This window comes from Microcebus murinus, chromosome 25, assembly GCF_040939455.1.
Source record: "Microcebus murinus isolate Inina chromosome 25, M.murinus_Inina_mat1.0, whole genome shotgun sequence".
Lineage (NCBI taxonomy): Eukaryota > Metazoa > Chordata > Mammalia > Primates > Cheirogaleidae > Microcebus > Microcebus murinus.
The window spans coordinates 5,329,342-5,345,676 of record NC_134128.1 but is presented as its reverse complement, the minus strand read 5'-3'; the positions used below and the strand labels follow the sequence as shown (position 1 = coordinate 5,345,676).

At 41.4% G+C, this 16,335-nt stretch overlaps 1 protein-coding gene across 1 annotated transcript in view; it reads left to right on the top strand.

Annotated features, from left to right (window-relative positions):
• Positions 1–15,281, top strand: part of GAD2 (glutamate decarboxylase 2) — a 69,509-nt gene extending 54,228 nt beyond the window's left edge. The window contains exons 13-16 of the mRNA XM_012777334.3: positions 1,180–1,329; positions 4,787–4,894; positions 5,282–5,371; positions 11,851–15,281. Coding sequence (XP_012632788.1) covers positions 1,180–1,329; positions 4,787–4,894; positions 5,282–5,371; positions 11,851–12,024 — 522 coding nt within the window. The 3' untranslated portion in view covers positions 12,025–15,281. The remainder of the gene's footprint in view (positions 1–1,179; positions 1,330–4,786; positions 4,895–5,281; positions 5,372–11,850) is intronic.
• Positions 15,282–16,335: the final 1,054 nt, after the last annotated feature.

The window sequence follows — 16,335 nt, the reverse complement described above, 5'->3', positions numbered from 1 at the left end:
AGCTTACTAGACTCCAATGTTTATGAAGCCTAAACTACAAGGTAGAGTCCAGTTCTCTTGCCTATCATCGGGGTACTCTGTCTTTCAAAACCTAGTTTAAACTGTGGTTGCATTGCATGGTGTTTTGATTTGGATAATTTTCAAAAAGTGTTCTCACTTCTAACTTCAACGAAGTGATCACATTTTAGTCTTTTCTTCTCTTGTCATGCATCACAAGAGAACAGAAACCAAATGCCAAAGCTTTTGAAAAATCACAATTATACAGTAGATGACAAAAGAGTCAAAGGCTTCCAGTGGTTCGTGACAAACTGGAACATGGTGGGGTTTCTAATGAGGAGACTGGCAATGCTATTTTAGTCAGAAAGCGTGATTCATTTAGTGTTCTTTTGAATAGTTCAATCAGTTTGCCTCCCATTGCCATGGTAAGGTTACAGGGCTAGCGAGGGCAAATGGATGGTCACTGACAGTGAAACTTTCCACTATAGCTGCCATAAGGACCCGACCATGAAAATGCAGGACTGAAGCTCTGACCACTCTTGAGAGAGGAACATGACATTGGAAAGGATGGTTATTGACATTCATCTCAGATTTGCAATGTCTTTTTTTTTTAAGATTTTAACATATAAAAAGGATAGCAATGAATTATCTTAAAAGCTTTCCAAAGAGAAATGATTTCCAAAGAGAGCTCACACTCTAACAGCTAAACGATAAAGTGCTTGAACTAGATATGGATGGAAATGCTAGAATTGCACTAATGATATTTTACAGAAGAGTTTCCAAAATATTTTAATTATAACAAAACCAGACTATCAGAATGTTCTCCCAAAGAAGAAACATCATACTGTGATTTTGACCTTCATTTATTGATTGAATTTTTCATAAATGTCTTCTCTTAAAAGAGAGAGTAAGAGTGTAAGTTGTCCTTGTTAACCTCCCCAACATTTGTCCCTGAGCCTTTTCATCCCACAGAGTTGACCTATCACAACAGCCTGGGCGTTCCTGACCAGAACTGGCCCACTTTTTTTTTTTTTTTTTTTGTCATTTGATTCTTACTGTTTTCTTTCTCCAAGATATACACTGTGCCTTTTTTGTTTGTGTGTTAATATTAATAATTCCCACCACGACATAAATCTAATGGTAGCCAATGGACTTTCCTAAATTTTCTCTTCTTTCTTGCAGGGATTGATGCAGAATTGCAACCAAATGCATGCCTCCTACCTCTTTCAGCAAGACAAACATTATGATCTGTCCTACGACACTGGAGACAAGGCCTTACAGTGTGGACGCCACGTTGATGTCTTTAAATTATGGCTGATGTGGAGGGCAAAGGTGAGCGTGTGCAGAACAGACGAATGCCAGCTAAAAACAAAAACTATCTGGTGACACCTATTATAATATGTTAAAAAATTGATTTCCAAATTGCAAATTACTGACCCAAGATTGTTTCTTTAATTCTGTATCTAAATACCTGTATTCGACACGGGCAAGAATATAATCAAACCCATTGTTTGTTTTTGTCCCTTTTAAGCTAAATTGCTTCTAATGCTCACTCATGTAGAAAACATCCATTTTTCCTTATTGGCAGAACACCTTGATTTTTAGTAAGTGGTGGTTGTTGTTGGGCTCTTTATCCCCTGACTCTTGGTTTTTAGGCCCAGTGATTGATCACCCAGGTAAGGTTAATGCAATCTGAAAGTATATTTTTAAAGAATAAAAAAGGAAAAGTAAAAACCCCACCATGATAGCTTATTTTTGACATTTTAAGGGATAACCTTTAATTATAAGTCTTTTTGTAGAACTCCAGCAGTAGCTAACCACCTCCTTTAGCTGGGGTTCTCTGTTGACCTTGGAATTGAACTGTTGGTGACCCTTCCTCTCTGGGCAAGGTAACTCGGTAACTAGTGGTGTGCATTCCTGGCCGGACCTCAGTGTAGCTTTCCAAGGACATTTGTGTCTAAACGAAGCAGGCTGGAAAGGTCAAAGATTGTAGTTTTAATCTCGACCAGATTTCTCATTTAAAGGTCATAAATTAGTGACTTCCCATCAGGTTTCATTTGTCTCTCGCGGGAGGCCATGGACGGTCAGTCGTATATGCTATAGAAACCCAAGTGCAAAGTGCATTCCAGGGAAACCTAACAAAGGAAAATGAGAAAAGCAGAGATCAAAGGTGTCAATCTAAACAACAATCAGAGAGGCTCTCTACAAGAAAAGATGTTTATTTGGGAATAAAGCGTTGCAGTGAGAATAGATGCCATGGTAAACTATGTCTATATTCAGGGAGGTAAAAGAAGACAAAAGTTTTTAAAGAAAAAAATAGGGAGGGTTACATAATTGTTTTGAGACAATTACCCTTGGCTACAAAGATCAATAACAAGGATGACACCAGTCCAAAGTTGAACAGGCAGTTGCTGGGCAGATGTCCTTGCAGAAGTGTCCTTTGCGGAAGCTTGCGATGGCCTTTGTGCAAGGCTGTGGCTTTTGCAGTCTTCTGTGATTGGTTTTGCTGTCAGTCATACAAGCATGAGAACCTTCTCTTTGTGGCCTTCCCTCGCTCTGTCTGTCAAGGTTTTCTTAACATTAGTGACTCCATTTTGATACTGACACCTTTCCCAAAGGGGAGCCGATATGCCCTGAGCTCCTGTATTGGTAGGGGGGACGCACATTTACCTCTCAGCTTTGGCTCTAAGCCCACACAGATGTAACAGGCTCCGTCCCCTAAGAAAAAGCGAGTAACTTGGTCAGCAGGAGTGAGGTTTGCCAGGATAAGACCAGGGAATGTGTTCTTCCTTGGGTCTGCGCAAAGAGGTAGGAACCGTGTCCACAGTGATGAATTTGACACGCCTTTGTTTATAAAATTGTGTAAAGTAAACTAAAGTGCCTTAAACAGTGCAGATGGGGTAGGTGGCTAACAAGATTAACAGAGGGTGTGGGAATGAAACAATATAATCCTCAAGTATTTTATGGAATCTTCTTTAAATCCTTTCTGGGGGAAGAAAGGCAATTTAAATAGAAAAACAGTCTTGATGCAGAAATAACTCTTTGATGGTTTCCAGGGAAGCCTCCTTAATAGTATTTACCCCCTGTGGAACTTTCCTGAACCGTTGCTAAGTGCGAGGCAGCTACCGGAAGGAGGCTGTACCGTGGGGCCCAGTGAGGGTGGTGCACGGGGCGCCCTTTCTCCTTTGAAAGTTGGGAGCCCGAGAAGGACACATAACTGGTCCCCACCACCCAACATAACTCATTCTGTTGGCAATGACACTTTCATTTGGCAAAAAAAGAAAAAAATCAACAATATAAATTATTGACGTACTCCCAAGCTGTTTTGAAATGAGCTGGTTTTTCATTTCGCTGGTTGGTGGGAATCACTGCAGCTGTATTACTCACGAGTACATGATCTTTTAGTTCCTTGTGCAAAAACCACAAGTATCTAGACATCGAAATGGCACAAAACTTCCCTTTGGTTTTCAACCTGAAGCTGCATTTTTTTTTTTTTTTTTTTGCAAAATGAAATGATCAAACTCTTTCAGAGCATCCGTTTCACCTTACTGCATCCCTGTGTGAGAAATCAGAGAGGCAGCCTCATCCCCATCTGACCAGAGACACTAGCCAAGGCCACACGGCTGGACAGGGTCAGAGTCGGGCTGCTCCTGGCCACAGCCTAGACTGGATAGGTACAAGTTTAAATCCACTCTAGACTGGTCCAACGGACCCAGTTTGGAGAAGAACAATTAGCTTCCTTCTCTGTTCCTGCATTCCATCCCAAGTGGACCCAAGCTGCCAGATCAGTTCAAACCAATTCTGATTTCCTTAACGCCCACTGTCCCATGGAGCCAGGGTGCTGGCCTGAGCCCTGGGGCATCAGGACCCGCCAGCTGCCTGAGCCAGTCAGCTGGAGCAGCAATCACCAAAGAAACGAATTTCTGAACCAAGTAGATTTCTCCGTGCAACTTGTTCTTACACACGCTTCACCGTCACACATCGCTGGGCCGTGCTGGGCCCCTTACCCGTGTGTGAACAGGCCTCACTGCGGCCCCCCCTCTAGTTGCAGGTCGGCTGATGGAGGTAAGAGAAAAGCCATTTTGAGAAGTAACCCCCTCCATGTCCTGACGTCAGTTAAATAGCTTCAGTCCAAGACTGCTGTGTTGATTTTCCTGAGTCCAGATCCAGGGCTTTCAGAGCTGGAAACTAAAAGACCTTTATGATAATGTTCACCTATGACAGACACATGAGTCATTTATCTGTCACCAAAGGAGAACACTGCAGAGCCTGGCAGAATAAAGGCTGGCAAAGCCTCTGCGAGCTCCCTAAGATTCTTTTATCCATTTGTTCAACGAATTCATTGAGCACCACCCTGTTTGTTCTGTGTCGGGTGCACTGACAAACAATGCTCGAGGCTGGGTGGGGGCTAAGAGGCCTCCTCGGGGTCTCTGATGATGCTTCTTGTCTGCAGGAAGAGAATGGCCTGGCCCTGTTACTATTTATGACCTCCATGATTACTCCTGTGAACAACAGAGATGAATTTTCCCCTTGAGTAATCAAAATAATTGCCTGGGGAATGGAGGCTCTGGAAGAAACTGAATCTTCTGTAGAGGGCTGTAATAACAGGGGACAAAAGCCCCTGAGAGCGAGAGCATGGAAGAGAAAATAAACACAGGAGAATGAGTCTCGGGGTGGGAAAGTGCCAGAGCGGTGCTGAGATGACACCGCAGGAAGAGCATCATCTCCAGAGGGATCACTCATGCCACGTGCCCAGCCTGTCTAGCGAGCTTGTTCTTCTCTTTCTTAGGGGACCACTGGGTTTGAAGTGCACGTTGATAAGTGTTTGGAGCTGGCAGAGTATTTATACAACATCATAAAAAACCGAGAAGGATACGAGATGGTGTTTGATGGGAAGGTATGTACTCAGATTTCTACAATCCCAGAAGTTTAGTCAGTTCCCGTTCTTCTCACTGACGTTGTCTGGTGTGAACATTCTTCTCACTGACATTGTCTGGTGTGAACGTTCTTCTCACTGACATTGTCTGGTGTGAACGACGCGCTGTCCAGGTAGGTGGGACCATCACAGAGGGAAGCAGTGGGTGACGGGTAGCTCTTCTAAGCTGGAATGAAGATCAAACTGGCACATGACTCCGTATCATGTTGGGAAAGTCAGGCCCTCCAAAGGCAATTCCTGATTTAAAAGTGGGAATCATACTCGAAATCTGCCAAATAAATAGATTTGAAATGGAATCCCAAAATTGCCAGTTGGGGCTGGGTGTGAATCTTCCTCTTCTCTTTGCAGCCCCAGCACACAAACGTCTGCTTCTGGTACGTACCTCCCAGTTTGCGCACCCTGGAAGACAATGAAGAGAGAATGAGTCGCCTCTCAAAGGTAAGTGCACCAAGCTCCTCTGATATGTGTGTACACTGGGCCTTTTAATCCTGTATCTTCTCCATGACATACACATATGTCATTGGGAGAGACCTAACCTTGGTGCATGGGTCCACTCCCTTCTGTGGGCTCCTGCAGAGCCAGGATGTACAGAGCCCCATGTAGCCAGACTCTCAACAACTCTATTTGCTTGTGTTCTGCAAGCGAGTTTATGACCTTAAGTAATTAGATGGTAACCTTTGCTGGCGCTCACAAAGCAGCATGAACCATGGCTGAGGTTGACACATCTTCCAAGCTAATCTGGTGCTCAATTACAAGCACAAACAGGCTTCAGATACCAGAAATGATATGAAAACTGCATGGACCTTCTTGAGATGCCAAGGTCAAGGCTGCCCTGTGGGGTCTTTAGAGCAGCGGTGACCCCCAGAAGGTAACAGGACAAAGAGCAGTAAAAAAAGCCACCATATAGAGTGTGAACTGTGTCCCAGGCTCAACTTATAGGGCATTAGATCACTTAAAGCCTCATAGGAACCAGATGTGGGAAGGACTATTGTCACTGCCCCATTTTGCTGATGAGGAAACTGAGGCACAGGGAGAAAAAGTAACTTTCCCGGAGTCATGCAGAAAGTCTGCCTCTAGAACCTGAGAGCTTGAGCCTTAAATTCTGCTGTGACCAGTAAGATGCCTTCACCCTCTGTCCTCTCCTGCTCCCAGCATGGACACTGGGGTGGACACGGCTCACGTGCACACAGAGGGAGACCAGCGCAGGGCCCCAGGACTGGGAAAGTAGGATGGTCATGTGTATTGGATCTCAGAGGGTTTGTTGATGGGTTAGTTTCTGGGCTTATTTCATTTATCGTAAAAGAGGGAACCTCCTCCAGTCACTAGACCTTTCCCAACACTTCATTTCCTTCTATGTAAAATGAAGAACAGGATTTTGTGTGGATTTAAAACCTTCAGAAAAGCTTTTAAATGTTAACACCTGCCCTTAAGCAACCCTGGATTAAACTCCTCATCAGGAAGAAACCTACACATGGTTCGGGTCTTTAAACCAAGCCTGCTAATCAGAGTAGCAATTCTCAACCCTGGCTGTACCTTAGAATTATCCAGAAGCTTCATAAAAAAACACTGCTGACTAGGTATTACCCTGAGAATTTAACCAGATTGCTCTTGGATAGGCCTGGGAATGGTTCTAAAGGTTAGACAGGTGATTCCAATCACCTGCAAGCTGATGTAGCCCAGCTTGAGAAAGCCTAACATAGGGGAACAAATGGAAGCTTCTAGAACTGGCATCCATGATGCACATGTCTGGAGTGGCAGGGGTTGTGATTGTGTTTTAAGTCTTAGTGAAAGTGGTTCTTTCCAAGAAATCAAGGCCAAGAGGTGGGAAGGAGGGCGTGGAGGTTACCTTAGACAAGACAATAAGTGCAACAAGAAGAAAAAACAGGGCCGCTGTCATTTGAGAGGAAAGAATTCATAATTTTCCTGAAATTTTTATGCTGTAGCTTCTTCATAATGTAAATTATCTTAACAATGATCAATTTTATTTAAGCGGTTAGGTGTTTCCGTTTTTAGAAATTAGGTGTTTCCGTTCTTATTGCGTTTGACTTCTTTAATGAACCAACTGACCAGATAGAAGATCCAGGGAGTGGTTCCACTGATTTCATTTGCTGGGTCTGTTCATTATCACTGGGCTGAGGGATGAGCAGGATGGGACTACAGAACAAAAAAGGTTTTTTTTTTTTTATTTTCTGAGCAAAAGTCAACTCTGAGGCTCCCCCATTTAAATACAACTCTACAAATGCTTCTTAGATTTTAGCACATTACATAAACCGTGATGGGGATGGCGATTGTTTCCTAGGGACAGCAATCAGGATATTCGTAAACTGTTTTTAGACTGTTGGTAATTCAAATTCGAAAGTCTCTGGAGACTACAAAATGAATTCTCCTGATTTTTCTCTCTGTTCCAACTCCATTGTTATTACCGTAATAGAATTCAACAATTTGGATTTGGAAATGAAAGTAGAACCACATGAATTATCAAGGTTAACTTTTGTTTGTCTGTGTCAATAATTCTTCAGAGTTTCAGAAAAGTTTCTTATTAAAAGCATTAAGCCCTTAAAGTATAATGTCCAGGAACCAATAAAATCTTCACACACGCACCCACACACACCCAGAGGGAAAGAGCAGAGAAGGAATAATCTGTACTGTCCAAGATGATAGTAAAAGCCATATGTGACTGTGTACACTTAAATTTAAATCAATCAAAATTAAATTCAGCTAAAGATTCAGTTCTTAAATCCCACTACCATGTTTCAGTTGCCCAACTTCTGGCCAATGGCTATTGCATTGGGTAGTGCAAGTGTAGAATGTCTCCATCATTACACAGAGTCTCCTGGCCAGTGCTGATATAGAGCCAGATCGGGGAGAGATGTGGAGTCTTCTGTGTGGTGTGTGGGAAATGAGAACGAAGTTAAATTCTGGACAATATAAGGTAGAGAATTGCTCTTTATACCCTCTTGCCTGGTACTTGGCTTTAGCATACCATAGCCACTCAAAAGAAACTTTTCTGAAACTCTGAAAAATTACTGACATAGACGAACAAAAATCATTTGTTGAACTAAAGTACTGCCTTAGTCTGTTCAGGCCCCCCAAACAAACTGCTATAGACTGGGTGGCTTATAAACAACAGGAATTTACTGTTCACAGTTCTGGAGGCTGGCAAGTCCAAGATCAAGGCATAACAGATTTCATGTCTAGTAAGGGCTCACTTCCTGGTTCATAGATGGCCTTTTTCTCACTGTATCCTCACATGGCAAAAGGAGGCAAGGGAGTTCTCTGGGTCTCTTTTATAAGGGCACTAGTCCCATTCATGAGGACTCTGCCTTCCTGATCCAATCACCTACCAAAGGCCCCACCTCCTAATACCATCACACTGGGGGTTAAGATTTCAACATGTGAATTTTTGGAGGACACAAATACTCAGTCTATAGCACATACCTTTTGCAAATCCCAGAGTAAGGAAGGGAAACAACATGTAGGAAACCTAGTAGTGGCCATAGGCCTTTTCCCAGAGCACACTAGCTGTGGACAGACCTAGATCAGTCACATCTACACCAGGGAGTAAAGAGGAGAACCCAATCGGTGCATTTCCCACTGCCCAGGTGGGACTGTGAGTGGCAGGTGGCGCATTGTCACCGAGGCAGAGGGAGAATTCATGTGGCGCTGGGGGGTGGGGGGTGAGCCACACAAACACCTTAGACACGGGGAAGGGGCAGCAAGGAGACTCGGTGCGGATATTTATCAAACAAGAATCAAAAAGGCTGGTCTGTCAGTCATCTCTTGTGTTTCTGCTGCTTCATCATCTTTTTCTTCTGTTTTAATTTTCATTATTCTTTTTTTTTTTTCTTCCTGAAGAAAGTCAGAATTTTCATTATTCTTGATCATTATCTGCATGACTTCTACCAGCTTTTACAGTCCTATAATGATGGAGGGACTTTCAAAAGGTCAACAATGGATTTAATACTAAATCAGTAAGGAAATAGTTTGGGCTTATTTTGAAGGTGACTTTTTGAAAGTCTGTTATCAAGTATCATGAGGAACTTAATTGGTGAGATTTTAACATTTTAGGACATCATCTTTATAGTTAGTTTGCTTTTTCAATTTTTAAATTTTTCTCTCAGGCTTCCAAAATTTAAAAACAGAGGTTTTCTAAAACATAGTGAAAAATACCTTCCTATGACAGCTTGTAAGTTGCTTTAATACCTTCCTATGACAGCTTGTAAGTTGCTTTGTTTCTTAGAGGAAACAAATGTAGATTGCAATTATGGAAGGATCCCTTGGTTATTATTTTCTAAAAGTCTGAAAAAGCTAATAGCACAAGAGAGAAAACAATACCATAAAACACATTAAGATGGCCCCAAAGAGCTCTTACTGATGGAGCCTTTAGTGAGTTCTTCAACATGCAGCTTCTCTGTTTCTCAACTGACTTTTTTTGTTCAGCAAAACCAAGAATCCAACAACAACCTGAAAAACCCTGGAAATACGTGAAAACTCTATATATTCATCAGAATAGTCAGAATCTTGTTTTCCTTCTCAACTTACAATTATAGAATACACAGTGAAGTAGATGTTCCATGCTCCTGCTAATTTTAGTTCATCAGCATTTTCTGGAAGCAGCCAAAAGTCATATGTATTTGGACAGCTGCAATTTCTGCCCACTCGGCTTGCTCCAGGAACTGGGGGATTCAATCTCACTTTATGCCAAAATCTGTTTGGAATGTGGCTGTTGACATTTTTCTTTTGACCTTTGATTTGCATTCATCTGAAAAGTTAGAGATAATTGTCCTTAATAATTACTGCCATTCTTACGTGTTTTTGCTTGGGTGACCAAGAAAACTAAGTAGGAATTTAATTCACTGAGTAATTCATTGCCATTATTTTATCAGTTCTGAAGAGCAAACATCATTTATTACATGGACAAAACTAAGGAATATTTACATGACTTTCCCTTAAATTCCTGCGGCAATGTGGATTTGGAATTACTTTTCTCATTTGGGACTTCTCTTCTCAGGAACCACATTAGACTTGACGTGCCTCGAGGCACAAAGTAATACATGTCATGCCCCTTTGGCTAGAATATTCTAGTAGATTTATTTCCAGGACTTAATCCCAGAATTAAGATATTTAAACTCATTCTTATATGTATCCCCTGGGATGAGCCTGATGCTCTACATACATTCTAATCCCTCAAGTGAAAGAAGGACCAACCCAACAGAAACGTTTCTCTTCATGCCACCTTCCCATGGGACCAGGAGGGGCAGGAAGGGACGAAGCAATTGTTAATCTAGAATCAGAAAATCCCCGCTCTGGCTGCAGTCATCATCCACATTCACTTTTAGATGAGGAAATTAGGTTCAGAATTCGAGGTGAAGGTGACGTCTGTTGGCTTTCTCTCTGGTAACTAACAGATGATCAGGCCTGATGGGAACCTTGCTGATTTTGTGCGTTGGGTGCTTTGAAGATGAAAACCTCATTGTGAACCAATGGTTATTTAAGAGCTGATATTCAAAAGTCGCATGTGCGTAACAGCATTCCATTTGAATCTACCCTTCATTTAAGATGAATCTGTCTGTGATGTAAGGCACGTCCCCATTCTGAACTGAGTTTCTGACCATGTATACCTCAAAGGAGTCTGAAGCTTTTCTGACGTCTACCATTCTATGTATTTGCAACAGTGAACATAGAAGATCAAATGTTATATCTATAAACTCCAGTGGTAAATATGTGTGGGCAGATCATACCTACGGTTAGATGTAATTTAAATTTGTGCCTCTTCATAAATTATGCGTCAGCAAGAACTCAGGAAGCTTCCACATGTACCCAGCACTGTGCTAAACAAGAGAAGTGAAAGACACCATGTCCATCCTCCAGAAATGTGTTTGCTCCTAAGTAAGAGGATGGTAGGAAATCAGCAGATAGTCAGAATCTATGGGGAAGACTCATGTATTTACAATTTAAAAGAAGAGAGATACTAAGAGACAGAGAAGCAGCAAAGGCTTCCTAACAGCTGCGAGACTGTGCTGGAGCACTGGAGTATGTGTAGGATGTGAACTGGAAGAGAAAGGCCATTCTAAGCAAAGAGAACAAGTGTGACATGGTACCACCGATGACATGTGTGAAGAGTTAAGGATACAAGTGGTACCTTCAAGGGATATTTTATAAAGGAGTCTTGTCAGTGTTGAAGATTCATTTTGGTGAGCAGTAGAAGATGAGTCCTCAGACCTAGGTGTTGAGCTAAAGAGTTTAAATTTAATTTCATACATGGTAGAGAACTACTGAGGCTAATCCACAAGCAGAGTAAAATCTTGTCTGTGATATGTGATATGCAACACATGCATGTTAAGTCCTAGGTTTGGCTTTTTGCCCAGATCATTTGTCATCGTTAAGGAATACCTTTCAAAATACATTATGAACCAAAGCAATGCAAACTGAGAATGAGAAGAAACTAGAAAGCTTTACGGTCTTAAGAAAGTTGCCACAAGTCTATTTATCTTCATATATGACTTGATATTGAAAATTACCTTTTGGTGACAATTCTCTGAACTATGTCTTATTTCAATGTTTTTATGTTGGCTGGGGGAAAAAAAACTCCCCCAAATGTTGTATTGCTAAACTGTTTAGCCTTGAGGCCACTACCACATTCTCCCAAAACTTTAACTAGAAAGTCAAGGATAAGATGACAAACATGTGATCGCCTACCATTTATTGTTGTTCTCATCACCTTCAGGATCTTGAATGTATTGAGCTGTTGTAGTCCTCTGATCCCAAGAAAATTCAAGGCAATTCCTTCAAAAGAAAATAAATATGGTTCTGATTGTTTAGTTAAAAACTAAAAATGCTGCTTGCTCTTGGGTTCTTTGACTAAGGGGAGAGTTCAAGGAGAGACAGTCACCATGCTGATGTGCCCTGTCCCATAGGTGGCGCCAGTGATTAAAGCCAGAATGATGGAGTATGGAACCACCATGGTCAGCTACCAACCCTTGGGAGACAAGGTCAATTTCTTCCGCATGGTTATCTCGAACCCCGCAGCCACTCACCAAGACATTGACTTCCTGATCGAAGAAATAGAACGCCTCGGACAAGATTTATAATTACCTAAACTCACCAAGCTCTGTTTCACTTCTCTAGGTAGACAATTAAGTTGTCACAAACTGTGTGAATGTATTTGTAGTTTGTTCCAAAGTAAATCTATTTCTATATTGTGATGTCAGAGTAGAGTAGAGTTTAAAAATCAAAAAAACATTGCTCCTTTTAAAAATCCTTTCTTAAGTTTAGAATACCTCTCAATTAGTGACAGAAGGCTGTGTTCTAATTAATAAGGAAACGCTTAAAGTTGTTATAAATACTTCCCTTACTTTTAATATAGTGTGCAAATCAAACTTTATTTTCACTTCAGAGTAGTAGGATTGAATAGTGCCAAATTGCCCCTGAATCATAAAAGGTTCTTTGGGGTGCAGTGAAAAGGATATAGTAAATATAAAATGTATGTTGACAATAAAAACTCTTGCCTTTTTCATAGTATTAGAAAAAAAAATTTCTAATTTACCTATAGCGACATTTCAAATGTATTTAAATACATATAATTTTACAAAAGGAAAATATATATATTAAAAAAGAAATCCTATTTTGTAACATATTATAGATTTTTATTTTATATGGGTTATACAAACTGCAGGGGCAGATATAAAAACTAAGCCAGATTTTTTTTTCTTTCTTTTAATGGAGGCACAATAAAACACAGCAAAGTTATTTTGAAACATAGGCCCACGAAGATTCTTAAAAGGTAGGATTCCTTCTTTCTATACACGTTATAGCTTATTACATCTCCAAAGTTAGTATCTCAAAACAAATGCAAAATAATACTGCAAGTTCTTTAAAATGATTGATTAGATTGGCAAAAGCATTCCCTTCCTGTTTAAGTTTTCCACCCACTTGACTCTTGGCAGACAGTGTCTGCCAGGCGTGACAAACCAACCAAGCTTCATCTTAGATTAAATGACGGCAGTTGTCTCTGCTGGGCTTTCCAATTCCACCTGTTTGGACAGGAAGTTGATGCTGGTTCTTGAGGCGTCTGCCCAAATAGTATTCTTTTATTAGGTCATTGGATTAACTAGAAAAAAAATAAAAATTAAATCTAATCATCTTGAGCAAAGAGGAAAGAAGCCTGCTCTCAGAATGTGGTGAGCCCAGAAAATTAAACTCGGCCTTGGGAGGTCTCTGTGTGACAATAATGACATCATCCTGGGTGCCACATTGGCAGGGTCCAGGAAGGAGTGATTTGCCTCCAGGGTAGTTGCTTATTCCTATTCCCTCTCTGTTTCTACCCACAGAAGTCTCTCCTGCTAGACTCCCTATCACTGGATCCCAAATAATTCATATTCTATAGGTGGTTGTTTCCCTTTAATGAAACGAGCTCCTCACCCTAGATTTTGAGACATCATTTTAAGACCTTCTCTTATCTGTCTCCTATCAAGATCCAAAGTGACTAGTATACGCAGGGTAATAAGATCCTGAGAATCCCAAATAATATTTTTTACAACATCCTTCTTCCTCTGCAAACCTGATGGAGAGACATGAGCCAACAAAAGCTTCCATAGATATTCATGGGGCCACAGATTGTCAGATTCCAAGTGCTGTAGGAGAACTAAAGACTTTTATTTGGAGACTGCAAATACTAATTTAGGAACATTCACCCTTTGGTATGGACCAGGTAGGTAGTTCATTGGGCAGAAAGACCATACAGGTGTACAAGCGAAGAGAGAGGGCGCTGTCCCACAACAGATAGAAACGTCCTGTGTATAACCACAGGGGCCAACCATCTGAAGTCCTCACAGGCTTGCCCCTACATTATTTCTCCCAGGTTATTTACAAAAACACTGATGCTTGACGTGAACATGGCTTTGGGCCCTTTCTGTCTAGAAAGCAAATGGATTCTATTCCAGGATGCTTGTCCCTTGGGGTATAGGTCCTAGATCATAAACTGCTGCTTTTCATATTAATGAGATGACAGAATTTAAAAGGACAATTTGTGCCTGTGCATGAAATTCCAGAAAAACAATTTTAGCCAATAGCCATTTATTTTAACCACGCACTCCCCTGCCACTTGCAGGTCCTTTCTGAAACTTGCCAAGAGCCATGCTCAGACCTGTGCAGGGAAGTCCCTACCAACCGTAGCCCAGGGATGGGACAAACAGAAGCCTAGTGAGTCCCAGTAGTTTAATAAAAACTCTTTAAAGTAGGTGTGTAATCTGCTCAGGGAGAGGAAGGGATGAAAGGAAGAAGGAAGGAAGAAAGGAAGGGAGGAAGATTGCTTTAAATATTAGTCCAAATTCCCAGTGCCAAAGGTCTTTATGTGGGACCATCCTTTATAAATTTTAGAAAAGTTTGGTTTTAGCTTTAATCTGAATCGACATGGCCATTTTCATTTATACAGCAATATTGTGTTTATTATTTAAGATACTTGAAAAAAGGTGTGGTATGTCTTTATCTGAGACCTAAACACGGTATGGACTTCATGTACTGTCACAGGGTGTGAGGAAGGAAAAGGAAATCAATTGTGTGTGACTGTGTTGCCTTTATTATATTGATAGTACTGTCTTGTCACCTCAAATTGGGGTTGTGCACTTTAGAGCTGAACTGTGCAGTGTTGCAAATCAACATGTGTTTCTGTGAAAGCTTGTACAATATATTATTGGTCTTTTTCCGTGTGGTAGCTGTATTGATCTTTGATATTATGAAAACTACATTTGCATCTGTTACTGTTCTCTCTCTCTCTCTCTTTTCTAAACTGTGAGCCCTCCATATCAGCTCTAATAGAGAACTTGCCCCCAGCTGAGCCCCATACTGAGAAACCTCCTTTGAGAATTGTGTGATTTCACAAAATGCAAGGTGAACACTACTTTGTCTCTAGGAATAGAAGAAACCAATTATGGAGTGTCACAAACTGCCAAAATCGCAGGTGCCGACTCTGATGAGCATTGGAGTAGGTGCTACTCCTCAAAAGATGGACCAGAAAGCACAGGTGTAAATATAATAGCAAAACAAGGAATCAAGGAACCTCAAACTGGGTATCATCTTGCACGTGCTCTTCTGTTTTTAAGTGCTAAATGCAAACACTGTGTATTTATTAGTTACGTGTGCCAAAATACTGTTCCCAATTGGTGTTTCTGAATGACATTGACATTTCCCCAACATTACTCCATTACTAATGACAGAAAAAAATAAAAACATAAACTATACAAACATGTGGCAACCTGTTCTTCTTACCAAATATAAACTTGTGTATGATCAAAGTATTTTATCTGTGTCGTCTCTCTAAACCCAAATAAATGTGTAAATGTGGACACATCTCAGGCTGTGCATGCTTATTTCTGACTTTGTCATGTGGTGGAAATGATTTTCAATGAATTGCCTGAAGGCCCCTCACCCTGACATGGAGCTCAGGTGCCTTTGGGTCTTGGTTGGTGATAAGAAAGCTCTTCTGTAGCCACCACCACTGCAGCTTCCGAAGGGTATTGTTGCCCTACGCTGGTTTCTCCTTCCATCAGATCCAATCTTTTTATGAAACATTATAATGGAAATTTTCACATACATAAAAAAAATGCAGAAAATGGTATAATAAACTCCTATGTAGTCTTCGCCCAGCTTCAACCTCTACTGAATCTTGCTTCATCCATTCCCTCCCCAATAATAAATTATTTTTATATGAATCTGTAAAAGATACAGGCTCTTAAATGTCCTCAACCCCACTATCACAGCTAAAGCTATAATAATCTTGCTATAATAATATTAAATATCCAGGTGGTATTCTCATTTCCCCAATTCTCAGCTTCATAGCAAAGCCCGTGGCCTGTGGCCCAGGAAACCCTGCGAGACTGCGTGTTTCGGGACTGCTGGATGTTACAGCTCAGGCATGCAGTGCGATGCCACATGCACACGGCTGGGCATATGCTCTTGTGTATTTTCCATTGAGTTGAGTCGATTTCTGGACTTCTGTGGGCCTCTGTGTTCAGGGACTTTTCTCCCAGGCTCTCAGGAGCAGAGGCTACCCAGTGTGAGCAGGCTAAAAGCTGGGAAGCCGTGCGCATTTAGTATGTGGAGTATATGTCCAGTCCAGGCTGCCCCAAAGGCTGGAGACGCTCTTCCAGGCATTATGCTGGGGTAGAGAGGGGATTTCAAACAGGTGCTGGGAGTGGAGAGACATAACAAGGAAGAGGATGAGGTTTCTAGCTAGTTTCAATACTGCTTGTAGTGGAACCAGCAGACAACAGCCAAACGAAGAGGACGCTGCACATTCTTGCCTTTGCTCACATTACTTCCTCGGCCTAGAAGAGTCTCCCCTTCCTCCTAGATTGGGGAGCAATGTCTCATGGGTGTGGAGAGTGCAGGGACCAAATCACAGC